We start from the raw sequence: 14,268 nt of genomic DNA, 5'->3' as shown, positions 1-14,268 counted from the left end.
TTTATTTATTTTTAAACTTTCATCTTTCTCACTTTTGTCACAAAAGTTCTATTCTTTAACATCTTAAGTTTTCGCCCTTATACTTTTTTTCACATAACTTTCGTTTCTTTTACTTTTAGCACAAAAGTTTTGTTTTTTTGTTTTTACTTTTATTTTTCTAACTTTTGCCACAAAAGTTTCATTATCTTACTTTTCACTACATAATTTTGTTCTTTTAACTTCTCTTAACTAGTAACTTTTTGGCTCTTTCATTTTTGTCACACAACTTTTAACCTTTTTACTTTTTGTCACATAACTTTAATTCTTTTATTTTTGGCACGAAAGTTTCAATTTCATTACTTTTTTCGCATAAGTTTACTAAAGTTTTCGTGCTTTTACTTTTTGCAACATCGCTTTCGTTTCTTTTACTTTTCAAAAGAAAGTTTTTCTTTTACTTACTTTTTATACTTTTACTTTTTTAACTTTTGTCACGACATTTTATGTGTAGTTATTTTTTCCGGGGTAATGCCCGGGTACAAAATCTAGTTTAAAAGAAAAAAAAAGTCCTCAAGACGAAAATACCCCAAAAAGGAATATGCTCAAAATTCACGTCTAAATACGTACATCACCAACATCATCCACTTAAAAAAGGTCCGTTTCACGGTAAATCCTCCAACAAAAGCCCATTTTAGTCATTTCATTTCCACCCCATAACTCATCTTTATATTAGTTTCCTCCCCCCTTTTCATTCTTTCTTTCTTCTTCATCCTCTGTGGGCTAATTGTACAAACCTCTGCCTAAATTCTCTCACAATTTTAATTCTTATATCATCACCCCCTTTGGATCCCATTTATTGATTCTTTTCACAAATTCCATCTCAATTTTACATCTTTTTTTCAGTTTTTTAAAAATATGACTCATAATTTTAAGCAATAAGATAACAAACCAACAAGACATGGCGGAATTTTGGTATCTTTGACATTGACATAAAAAACTGACAAGAAAATAGGGAAAAACAGATTTTATTTTTTTTATTTCTAGATTTTGAATTACAAAATTTTGTTTACAGGGAATTCCGTTGTGTTTTTAATTTTTTCCCTTTATCAAATCTAGGTTTTGATCTTTTCATTTTTCGGATAAAGATTGAAACTTTTTTATCTGGGTACCTGATTTTATTAAAAAAGAGTAATTGGGTATGTTAATATATGGAAAAAGGTGAGATTTTTATTGAATTTTGAGTGAATTTTATGGTGGTGGGTATGGATTGTAGAGTGTATGCTGCAACCGGAGACCCGTGGTTAATGGTGGGTGATGGTGGTTCCGGTGGTGGTGGGGGACAAATGTTGGGTGGTGCATTTAGTCATGAAAGTGAACATGATTTGGCAGCAATGGTTAGTGACTTCTTGGAAAATGGAAGTAGTTGTGGTGGTGATTCTCGGTGTAGCAGCGATAGCGATTCCGGGTTTTGTGAACTTGCTCACCTTGCCGACAAGATTTCGGTATCTTTCTATCTGTCTTCAAGAACTAATATAGTAGTATTTCTTTATTCATTGTATAATGTATATAATAATGCACTTTTTTAGGTACCATCTATGTGTTCTATCATATATCTCTCTCTCATAAATGACTATTTCTTTATGATCAACTAGATTATGTCATGATTAAAATTATTTTTGTTATAGGATAGATTGATAGAAAGAAAGTTGAGTTGTTGGAATTCGAAAAATTTAGATAAGTTTAGGTAAATGTTAGGTGGAAAATGAAGAATTTGTGATGTTATATTATAACATTTGCAACAAATATTTTCGCCTGATTTTGAAATGAAAATGTTGTATCTACATATTTCAACAAATATTGTTGTTCCCATGGATTAGGGACCCACCAAAAGTTCGAAATAAGTATATCCATTTTTTTTTTAAAGGTAAACTTGAATGCTAAGAATGGATGAAATATAGTAAAGATTCTTAGCAACAACTATGGATGTGGATTCTCTGCATCAAAAATAATTGCAAATTTAAACAAAATTGGTTTAAGATATCATGCCAAATTGTTACAGTACTAAATTTGTTTTCTTGAGGAATATTCTGCCATTAAATGTACCCACGAGACTTGTGTGATTATATATAGGTAAAATTTGGTTGATAAGTTAACACCACCAGCATTTAGCATTTGTCTGACAATTATTGATTGCACTTGTTATGAGAGTTGCTCTTTCTAGGCAGCATTGCTTTCCTCGAAACTGTAACAACACTTCTCCCTTTCGACGTAATATGAACTTAATAAGTTAATCTTGTGGACTAAAATCTATGTCGTCAATATTCTGCAATGCTAATTGAAGGGTTAGTTAATAATTTCAGATTTTAGAATGTTAAGTGTGAATGCATGAGTATGTTGAGTCATGAACCAGCGTATTTCTCTGGTAGGATTGGCATCAAAATAAGTTTGACCTTTATGACAGGTCAGTGATCCAAATCTGTACCAGATTTCGCTCAAAGTTCTATTTTTATATAGAATGATGAACTTAAGTTAGATCAACTTGCGTTGTGATATTGATCAAGGCCAGTGTATCATACCTTTATAGTTTTTAAGGTCAATGCTTATGAAACAGAAACAACCTTAAGTGATCTGTATTAATGTTGCCTTCTTTTCTTTTTTTTTTTTAAAAATTTGTAAAGCTGCCTTTATTCAAAAATTTTCTTTTCGTTCATCTAGCACTACAAAGTTTCCCCGGATCAACATGGGATGGACTTGCTGTCAGTGGTCAATTCTCTCATCTTATCCATCAATTCGATGGACCTTGAGTTTCTCAGATGTGGTTCTTGTAAAGCTAGTTGCATAAGGTTCTCTCTGGTCAAACTTCTGAGGTTTTCTGGTTATGATGCTGCTGTGTGCATATCAAGGTGGCTGGGCACCGGAAAAGTTCCTGGAGGTAATCTTTAAGCCTAATATCTTTAATATTTCCGTTTATAAGTAGACATTAAAATATCAGCCCGCGCTCCATTTTATCCCAAATAGCACATCTTAAAACAACACTTGAAATCAACGTTTCCAAATGGGTTAATTGGGTCGGTTTTTGATTTGACTATGCAGAAGTGGTTGTCTCCTACTCTGATACACATAAGAAACTTATAAGATGATATATATATTGAAACTCTAAACCATGATATACATATGAATGTATAACTCAAACAAAGATATTTATGGTCAAAGGCGGAGGAAATTGACTTGACAAGTCAAAATTGGACATTTAATATGGGACGGATGGAGTATAAAATTGACCTGAACTCATTTTGATTGATTGTCCATTTCACTGCCTCTATTCAATATGAGTAGCATTGTAGTGTTTGTTTTGTGGTGTTGTTGACGATATAAATATTGCATGAATACGCAGGAGATCATGAATACATTGACATTATAAACTACAACGGTTCAGGAAACTCTGACCGTTTAATCATTGACATTGACTTTAGGAGTCACTTTGAGATAGCTAGAGCCGTTCCCTCCTACAGTAGGATACTGAAGTTGCTTCCTGTTGTCTATGTGGGTTCATTGCCAAAACTGAAACAGTTTCTTCAAGTAATGGTGGAAGCTGCTAAATCTTCCCTTAAACAGAACTCCATGCCACTTCCTCCATGGAGGTCTCTTGCTTATCTTCAATCCAAATGGCAGTCCCCCTATCAGAGACAAACCCTATATGAACTAGAAACAGTTCCTTACTCCTTTGTTTCTGAACACAAACTCTGTGCTGGACACCTGAACCGGCTCAAAACTTTGATCCAATTTGAAATAGAAACAGACAGGAACCATTTGAAGAAGTCCTCGGGCCGATCTAAGATTGATAGGTGGAGGCTAAGAACACCCTGAGATGTATAGAAATTTACGGCTAAATAAGACAAACCCGTCACGATTGATGCTTTTTTTTTCTGGCCATCGGATGTCCTGATGGGGATGGTATACTTGTTTTTTTTTCCCGCACCTGAAGAAATCTGGTGCTTTTGCTATGTTTATTTATCGGTTTTTATAGGTTTTCATGTGTTTATTTTTTCATCATTTGATCTGATCCTCAGTGTTTTGTTATGTGGATCTGAAGTTTTGTTTTTGATATATATTCTTTCATTGAGATGTCTAAAGAGGTTGCTTGAACTATATTATACTTTTCTTCCAATACACAGATGATAAAGTTTATATTTATGGATATAAAACTTCGAATATATTCCTTGGTAGAGTTCATATGCTGTGGATTTTTCTGTACTGCATTTTGTTGACTTGTGTTGTTTTTGTATGTTTACAGCTACCATCAATATGTTCCTTCCTTTGTTAAAATGTACTCGTGTTTACTTTGTTACAGTAGTTTTTTTCTTTTTGTTTCAAACTATATCACCCACCAAGCTGGTGGAAAACACGGTTCCCTATCATTCATGTCTTTCTATTTCTATCACGTAAAATGGTTAGTTTGGCTGCTGATTGATAAACGCCTAATTCGTATAACTTTAGAATATGAAAATGACATGTTTTGTGAAGTTTAATAGACGATTAGGGCGTTTTTATGTTTGATTAAGTGTTTCAGGTCATAAGTTACAATTTGGAGCTAAAAGGATCAAACACGGGTCAAGAAGCAAGTCAAACAAGTCGAATGAAGTTCAAGGAAGAAATCTGGAAATCTGGAAAGTATAAGGGGCGTAAGCTACGCCAGTTTTGGCAGTAGGTTACGCCAATTGAAGTTACAAGGGGCGTAGGTTACGCCCAGGAGGGTAGTAGCTTAAGCCAGTTGCTGGACGAAAATCCGATTTTATTGGTTTTAATTAATTTCCAGATTATAATTATTCTATTCACGACTTAGGAAGTTACCATTCATATTTTTCACACACAATATCAGTTTCCAACATAGAGAAGACCCCAATATCATCAAATCACCAATTCATGAAGATGACAATTCAAATTGAAGATTCAATAATGAAGATGATAGGATAGGTTTTCTTTTGATCATTCTCATGTGAACAATTATGTAAGTCATTTATGTTCAATCTTTCTCATACTCATGTTGAATTAGATGTTTAATTCCTCATTAGTCTTTTACATCTAATGTTGTTTGGATTGTTTGAATGATTACTTGTTTATGACTTTGAATGAAATTCATTTATCTATTGATTTTAATTAGTTAATTGATCATTGATTATTGAATGAATCTCTCATGAACCTGTAGTTTTACTTCAATGAATTAGAAGTCTAGTTGTGTCAATTTCCCGGTTTTCATTATCGTGAATCATCACAACCAATCAATTTAGTTTGAAGCATGAGAATGATCCCCTTTATTATTATTGTTTAAGCTGTTAAGTTCACAATCAGTTTTAGTTTTTAATCAAATCAACTCAATCATCAATCGGTTTTATTTTTATGTCTAGTTTAATCAACTTTTGTAACTCGTTTAACACTTTCCTTTGATTCCCTGTGAAAGCGATACTCGACTTACCCTTACTAAGTATTGATATTTAGTTTATATTTTGATCGATCCAACGACATCGATCAATGATCAATTTTAGCAAGATGATTACTCTAACTTGTGTTAATGATTATGTATACATTAAGTGACGAGTCCTTAAATAAATGAGACTAGAGGGATCAGATTCAGGTGTGTGGAATACTAGCTTAAAAGGATGATTCATGGCGTTAGAAACGTCATTTTTCATTAGAAAGAACAAAAAAGAAACGTAGGATCGAGCATGAGAAATAAAGAAGAGGTGCAGCTGATTTTAAACCTAAATCACCATCTTCTGCTCACAAATCACAATTGTACAGTTTATTCAACTACTTATTATTAAGGATGTGAATGTGAATATCTTTTTGTTATGCTTCTGGTGTAAATGGGTCACTATGAATGAATGATGCCCTACGCACATTATCTTTGTCGATCGTTTTGTTCTTTGTTTTATTGTGTCTGGCACTCTGGCTTTTTGCATAACAAAACAATATCCCATATCCCACATTTATTATAACAAAAAAAATCAAATGATTAAAGTATAAAATCATACTGTCCATACAACTGGCAAATTTTTAGTATCCATGATATCATGCCATCATGGTGATAATAATTGGCCCTTTTGTTCCATTCCTATCTTGTTTGATATTTCGACCTTTATAAAATTTAACGGATGTTCGCACAATACGGCAGTGATGATGGTAGCGACGAATGTGTGGCGGCGGCAGTGGTGGCGTGGTAGTGAATGTAAGTTAATTGATGTATAAGAGTGGTTAATATGGTTTTTAAGGGTTTGAGAATTTATGTTGCAATATAGGTAAATAGGTGAAGATATTTAAAATTAGTTATTAAAGAAAGAGGTAATATATAGTCATTTTAAAATTTTAATTATTTAAAAGAGTGAGAGTAATTTGCTTTATAGAGTAATACATATCTATAGATATAGATATAGATGTATATACTTTTAAATGTGAAAATACGGTGTTAGCCGTCATAATAGTTATGTTTGAGATCTCTTTTAAATCTATATTGTATTTCACAAAACAATTTTTACATATTAAACCTTCAAAGATTGTTGTTTAACTAATCACATAAAAGAATAGAAGAACGTATTATAAATGAATTGATCAAACGTATTTCGAAGTCATTCCTGTAAAAAATGCACGGATCAAACTAGACTACATCTCGTCTCGCCACCTCATTCCAATTGACACCTCGTCTCACGACCTTATTCCAGTTGCCCACCAAGTTGTTCGTAGATATTACATTACATCATTATTCTGTCTCAATATGGGTATATCCTATTATTTAAATGACAAAATGATTCGTAATGCAGATTTTATTTAAGTTTAAATACTGTCACTATAAAAAAAAATTACAAATTAAACTTTTGAATTTGATAAACATACATAGCCTTTCCTGAATTTCACATAATCTCCCTACTTTACCTAAGATAAGTACTGCATGTTTTACCTAACATTTCCCTTATTTAAATTTATGATGATATCCATTCATCTCCACTTCAAATAATTTTGAATCCATTTTGATACGTGTGTGTAAAAAAAAAAGTTAAAGCCGATCATCTGACAGTCTTGGCACTAAACATCGATGACTAGCAACTTCATGACACCTTTGGTATATAAAAGAGAGAATTTTAATACGTAATGATCAGGATCGGTTTATAGACCAAAACTCAAAAAGAAGGAAGGAGATTTCCTCAAATTGAAACAACTAGAAAATAGATATACTATTTTGTTATATATAAAATATTTATAAATAAATATTATGGACCCCAAGAACGATCGTGAATCATCCCTGTTGTCTAATTAAACTTAAGTGAAGTACAGAGATAGAGTTGATTCTTACGAGTAGAATCAAATATACAGCCAATATTAAGCAACTCTTTAAATAACTCTTATTTGCTCCCGGTGTGACTTGGTCCAAGTCAAGAAAAGTCCACAACTCGTTCGATTTAGAAGAAAAACAATGAATCAATGATTGTTGTAACTTTATTATTTTACTTTTTTTTGTATGTTATCTATGTTTTTTAATATTTTTTAATGCAAATTTAAAGTTAAATTATAAGTTTATGATTTATAAACTATCTACGAGTAATATGAAATATTTAATAAATATATTAAGATAATCAATTTATATTTTGTTTTTAGTTATTATATATATATATAGGGGTTGGGTATTGTAAAACAAGTATTAAAGTAGAACAAATAAGACAAAATATTGACCCTTAGATCATGGTTAAATTGATGCACGAAGATTCATGAAACAATTGATGTATCATGATATTCATGATGCACGGTGATTATCACTGAAGAAAAACATATTGTTTTATTTGTTTTACTTTAATAATTGTTTTATTTTACCTAAAACCTATATATATATGTCATATATTACATTATAATATACTACGCATTATGTTATATATAGTGAAAAATTATTTTGAGAACCTTACCTTTGAGAACTTTCAAATAAAGCCCAACCGATAACTATTCTTTACATGAAAATTATTTTTTTATTGTTTTCTGAATAACTTATGTGTAATTTTGAAGTTTATAATTGTGTGGAGGCATATATTATCATCCGTTATACAATTATGAGGAGATTTGGATTCTTGATCACATGTGCACGAATATTGTTATGATTACATGTGATCGACTTGCATATATGTGATCATAGCAATATTCGTGCACATGTGATCAAAAATCCAAATCTCCACATAATTACATAACGGATGATAATCCACGCTCCACACAATTATAAACTTCAAAATTACACATAAGTTATTCAGAAAACATTCAAAAAAAATTTTCATGTAAATCATCGGTTGGGTTTAATTTGAAAAGTTTTCAAAGCTTCTCGCAAAAAAAAGGTTCTCAAAATAACTATTATATATATATATATATATAAATGGGAAATGATGTATTCTTAATAAATTGATTAAAATTTCTTTTAAACATCTTAAAACATAACAAGTGTAATCTACTCATTTTATTTCTTAATCTGATCTATTATTGATTCTACCACATTTATGATCACATAGTTATGAGATTCATTTGAAAAAATATTTAGAAAAATTTATCATTTTTCTTTAAAAATATCTTGTGTCAGACACATTTCTAAGTCACAAAATTGTTTTTCAAGAGGACCAAACTCAACTCGACTTTTTTATAAGACTTTTTTTTAAAGAATGTACTCAATTATAAATCTCGACAAATATATTTACCAAAACTCATTATAAAAGCAACGCACATAAAATAGAAATTTCGACATGACCTTTTCGTAAAATCTACATCAAAAACCTATTACGGATAATGAGTTTTCAAAATACATTTAATCATAACCATTACATTACTATTGCAAAATAATCCATTATAAATAACCAAAAACTCCTTGAATCTAACACTTGACGTAACAATAACGTTACCGAAATGACATATTAAGAGCCAAGATCAATAGAGCCTAAATGGGTTCTAGCAAAGAAACCATTTACCGCAAAAGGGATTATTAGGTCCCGTACTAAAAAGGTTCTTAGGACTCATTTCTCAAGAAGTTTTTAGGCTTACATCAAATTCTCCATATTTAAACTTAACGCCAATTCAATTACCACATCATCATCATATGATGACTGATCCGACACATACATAAAAGTATGTAATAACATCTTCGAATTTTAACCCTTAAAAATAACTTGAAGACATGTACACCTATAATAACATGTCGACAACTATGGAGACGATATCATGACAAAGATTATCACAGAACAACAAATTCAATCATATATTAATGGATTTAAAATTGACAATAACGAATAAATAATAAATAATAATAGTAATAAAATATGTAATCCAACCGTTAGAATTACTCGTATGTGGGTTAGAATGATGTGGGTTGTCTTAGATGGAGAATTTGAGCTCTACTAAAAGCAGCTGAACTCAACAAACACTTTTTTGACTAAACAACACACACCAACAACAACAATATGTGTACTCCCAAACATCCGTCTTTCTACACTCATCTCGTCATCACCTTCCTCCTTCTCGCCGCCATCCCCACCGGAATCTCAATCGGCGTGAACTACGGCACCCTCGGCGACAACCTACCGCCACCCTCACAAGTAGCTCACTTTCTCAAAACCCAAACAACCATCGACAGAGTCAAAATCTTCGACGTGAACACAACAATCATCAAAGCATTCGCCAACACCGGAATCTTGGTCTCCGTCACCGTCCCTAACGGCGACATCCCATCACTCACAGACCAACGCAACGCCCGGCGTTGGATCGATACAAATATCAAACCATACTATCCAGCCACCAAGATCCATTACATATGTGTTGGAACCGAGGTGCTTCATTGGGGCCCACAGACCTTGATAGATAACCTTGTACCTGCTATGAAAGTGCTTCATGCTGCTCTTGTGAAACAAGGATTTGATGAGATTAAGATTTCGAGTCCGCATTCTTTGGGGATTCTTTTGGCTTCGGATCCTCCGAGTAGTGCCTCGTTTCGACCCGGTTGGGATGTGGGTAGTTTGAGTCCGATGCTTGAGTTTTTGAAGCAAACCAAATCCGGGTTTATGGTTAATCCGTACACCTATTTTGGGTGGTCTCCTGGTAACTCTAATTTTTGTCTGTTTAAGCCTAATCCTGGATTGTTTGATAAAGCTACCGGAATCACGTAAGCAGCTTTCTACATCTTCTTTTATTTTCTTCATTAATTATATATATATATTTATTTTACTTTATTAGATTAGATTCGATTCGAGACATGAAATGTATATGAAATTACAAGGAATCTATTCCTAAATCACAAAATAAGCGTTTTTACATTTTTTGTTTATGGATGAAATAGCAATGTTTTAGTAATCTGTTAAGTACCAGTAGTTATTTAAAATAGTCAAGTGTACATATTACATTTTGTAAAGTGTACACCTTTTTAATATACTTTTGAAAAATTTATACCAAAGTATAAAAATTTAATTTTAAGAAACAAAGACATAAAAATACGAATGTTTTTGTAATTTAACGTTGCCTAAACTATATATTTCGTTTTTGTATATAAGAATGTTAAGTTTGTATATAAGAATGTTAAACATATTTAAGTTTGTAATTAGTTAGTGCTTTTGTTATGTAGTTTTTTTTTTACTTTTTGGAATTTTAAGCTAATGGATTACTCACAATAAAGGTACACAAACCAGTTTGATCAGCTAATGGACGCCGTACACGTGTCAATGAAAAAACTGGGCTACCCAGATGTAGAAATCGTGGTGGCGGAAACAGGGTGGCCATCCGGCGGTGATCCGGCAAACGTCCACGCTAATCCTACAAATGCGGCAGCTTATATTGGTGGGTTAATGAAGAAAGTTAGCTCCGGTGACGGAACGCCGTTAATGCCTGGACGAAAATTTGAAACGTATATTTTTGCTTTGTTCAATGAGAATCTGAAAGGGCCGTCATTGGACGAAAAGAATTTCGGGTTATTCCGACCCGATTTTACTCAAGTCTACAATGTCGGCATTATGCACGCGCCGCTGGTAAATTCTTTTCTATCGACATCAAGTTTGACCAATATTGACCTGTCACGTGTTTGATAACGTTAGTTTGTACGTGGCATACTGACACAGTGATCGAAGCCACCGAAAGTTGGATAACCATGTGCCCTTTTCCCACATTTCAAAATTATTTTACTATTTTAATGAAAATTTTAAGATGTCGACATCGATTTTTTAATTTTTTAAGCATTAGCTTTGTTGATGAAATTTTACCATTCCAAAACAAATACTCGTGTCATGGATTAGTCTAGCATAAAAAATTATACATGCAAATAAAGGGCAAGGTCTTTGAAATTCGGTATTTTTTAATTTTCGGTCCGCAAAAACGATAACTTGGAGAGAAAACCGTTTTTTTTTTTAGTTTAGCTCTATTTTACGAAGTAATTTGTGCATCATAGAATAGTTTTATTAATTTATTTATATCTAAGGTAATCATGGAACTACTACATTAATGCGATCTGTGTCCAAACCGGAAGAACTTGTTTAATAGTTAAAAAACGTGCCGTCTTGATCACGTGATTGATAAAAAAAATTGTAACGTTGCAGGAGATTCCTTGTCATTGTGAATAATTAGATCTTGAATAATCTAAAATAAATAAATTACTTAGTGACAGATTGATCCATATCAAGCTAGCTTTTATCACGTCTAACATGGTTTATGTATATGCTTTACTTCCAGGCTCCTTCTCCATCACCAATGGCTGTTACCGCGGACGGACCATCGTCCTCTGCCGACGCACCATCATCTTCGTCGGGTCCTTGGGACGATGCTCCTTTTTTTAACAGAACTACACCTTTTATGGGCTCACCAGGGAAAGCTCCACCGGCTTCTTCTACAAATGCCGGTCCTAACATTGCAAATGCCAATGTTCGTGATTCATCTCTAGCTACCACCAGTATGAGCTTGATTTTTGCTGCTAGGTTCGCTGCGGTAGTCATTTTACTAGCTATGACTTTGTTGGTGTAGATTATTATACTATTATTCATACCCGATATATATATTACTTTGGCCTATTGGGATGTTATTGCGGCTTGTTAGTTAGATTATTATTACAAAACATTAGTTAGAGATGTATTCTTAGTAATTTTATTTTTAGACTTGTTATTCTAAACAATTAATACATCCATCTTTATTTATATTGTCTTATGGCGCATGCTATTTTACTTCTACTTACGACTTAAGCATGATTTAAGTTCCATTATAGATAATCTTCTACTATAACTTGTTTAAGGTGAAGTAATTGAATCAATCAAGCTAAATGAGCCTACGGAAAGTTTGAAAGTAAGCAAACACAAATATGTGTCGAATCGATCTGTAGGCATTTTATTAATTGGAAATGCCCACCTCAAGAACCTTTCACAAGTTTCAGCACCCTAAGAGCATCATCGCGGCCCAACTCATATAACCTCGGCATTAGTTTAGCATCAGCCGTAATAAGTTCAAATTCCTAATAAACACATCATCATATGTAGTTAGCTATGAATGTGGCAACTTGGATCACCATGCTAATATAGGAAACTGTATTAACCATAACAATAACATTCACCTTTTTTTTTTTTGTAAAGGGATACCCCGATTAGCTTTTATAACAACATGAACTAAATGCGTACAAGTAATATGGCAAAGTACCATATTAGTTCCTATATACATGTTGTATTGCATATATATGTAACCCAAGCTAAAAAGCAAAACCAAAACAAGAGCAAGCTACATATCTTCTAATGCTAGTTACATGATGTTGACTAACATTAGTCTAATATAAACCTCATGTTGGCAGCTTCCAAGCATCAAGCAGGCGCTTCCCTTTTTTTTCATTGTTCTTGAACTTCATTGTAAGTAGCTTCAATCTAACAGTAGATACTATGACATCTTTAAGCTGGAATGCCGATCTCATATTAGGATTAAACAAGCGATTATTTCTCTCTTGCCATAGAAAGTAAGAAGTCGCGGCAACTAATAGTCGTCCAATAATGCACTTTGCTGATTTCAATGGGCGTATAGCCAAGAAACAACATCATCCCATTTGGCCGAGGTATGTTGCATACCAACAAGATGTTTAACATTCACCTTAATAATTGTGTTTATCAGATTTTTAGAGAAACAAAATCGTGGATATGGAGATTAAACTGGCACATAAGAGACATGAAGACATAGAGGCAATAGATGTTAGAGCATGGTCGTTCGGCAGATAGTGCTCACGGTGGATGAGCATGTGTGATAACGAGGAACAAGATGGGGATGAAAAGTGCACCAATTGTGGCGCGAATGTGTCCTAACTCAACACCATCTAAATGCATGACACTTAGGTAAGCGGTCGCAAGGCAATTAAGTTCATGCATTTTGAGCATTTGCAATGTATGACTGAGAAGAATACTATCCCCCTGAGCTGACGGATGATGTCTGCAACTACATGGAGAAACTGATGCAATAAATCCTTAATTGGTTATGTATAAGGGGCAAAGGTATAGAGCTGAATATCCGCATTTTGGCGAGATTGCAACCTATAAAAGTTTGACATGTGGCCAAGCTAAAAAGAAGCCAAAACAAAGTTATAAGGTGCCGATTAAAAGGGTATAGTTGCCGATAGAGCCAAAGTCACCAAAACAAAAAAAAACAATTATTTGTTCTCACCTACCAACAAACATCCTCATGCTCCCAACGTTTATTTCAATCGGCCAAAACTATCCGATTGACTTGTCAAAACTTGCCAATATATATGTTATGGTCTTGCCAGAACAACTTGCCGATGAAATTTATCGACTACACCCTTGCCCCAAAGTTATGGTTTTTTGTGTTAAGTTATTACTTAGATAAATGTAGTTTAACATTTCCATGAGCATTTCGAAATTTTCTGATTTTTCTTAAATTATTTATTTAGAAAGATTCAAATTTAAAATTTCTTGTGCATATATCAGACAAACATACATTGTTATCGAATTTAAACCACTCGCTAATAGCTCAGTGGCCACCAGCCACCACTTCTCAGGGGATCCCGGGTTCGAGTCTCTTGCCAAAGGCAAAACTTGAGATAATCAAGGATTATTAGGTAGTTGAGATTCACCTGGACACTAGCCTGGCTGGAGGATTAATGGGTACCAAATGGTACATGAGATCAGGAGGTTCCCATCTAATTATCCTTTTTTTGTTATTGAATTTAAAAGGAGTATCTATACAATCAAATGGAAGTATCATTTTCTCTTACCAATAAAATTATATATTGTTGGGATTAGTACTTCAGAATTT

General features: G+C 33.1%; 2 protein-coding genes across 2 annotated transcripts; both read left to right on the top strand.

The window, feature by feature from the left end:
• Positions 1 to 755: 755 nt before the first annotated feature.
• Positions 756 to 4,170, top strand: LOC122605133. Its single transcript, XM_043778013.1, has 3 exons — positions 756 to 1,478; positions 2,692 to 2,908; positions 3,371 to 4,170. The coding sequence occupies exons 1-3, from the start codon at positions 1,227 to 1,229 to the stop codon at positions 3,841 to 3,843; spliced, it is 942 nt and encodes a 313-aa protein (XP_043633948.1). The 5' UTR covers positions 756 to 1,226; the 3' UTR covers positions 3,844 to 4,170.
• A 5,188-nt stretch (positions 4,171 to 9,358) lies between these two features.
• Positions 9,359 to 12,161, top strand: LOC122603557 (glucan endo-1,3-beta-glucosidase-like). The gene is made up of 3 exons (XM_043776284.1): positions 9,359 to 10,150; positions 10,658 to 11,006; positions 11,704 to 12,161. The coding sequence occupies exons 1-3, from the start codon at positions 9,453 to 9,455 to the stop codon at positions 11,989 to 11,991; spliced, it is 1,335 nt and encodes a 444-aa protein (XP_043632219.1). The 5' UTR covers positions 9,359 to 9,452; the 3' UTR covers positions 11,992 to 12,161.
• The last annotated feature ends 2,107 nt before the right edge of the window (positions 12,162 to 14,268 follow it).

The sequence above is a fragment of the Erigeron canadensis genome, chromosome 6 (genome assembly GCF_010389155.1).
Source record: "Erigeron canadensis isolate Cc75 chromosome 6, C_canadensis_v1, whole genome shotgun sequence".
NCBI classification, from domain to species: Eukaryota; Viridiplantae; Streptophyta; class Magnoliopsida; order Asterales; family Asteraceae; genus Erigeron; species Erigeron canadensis.
Note: the sequence above shows the minus strand (reverse complement) of the source record. Positions and strands in the feature narration are given on the sequence as shown.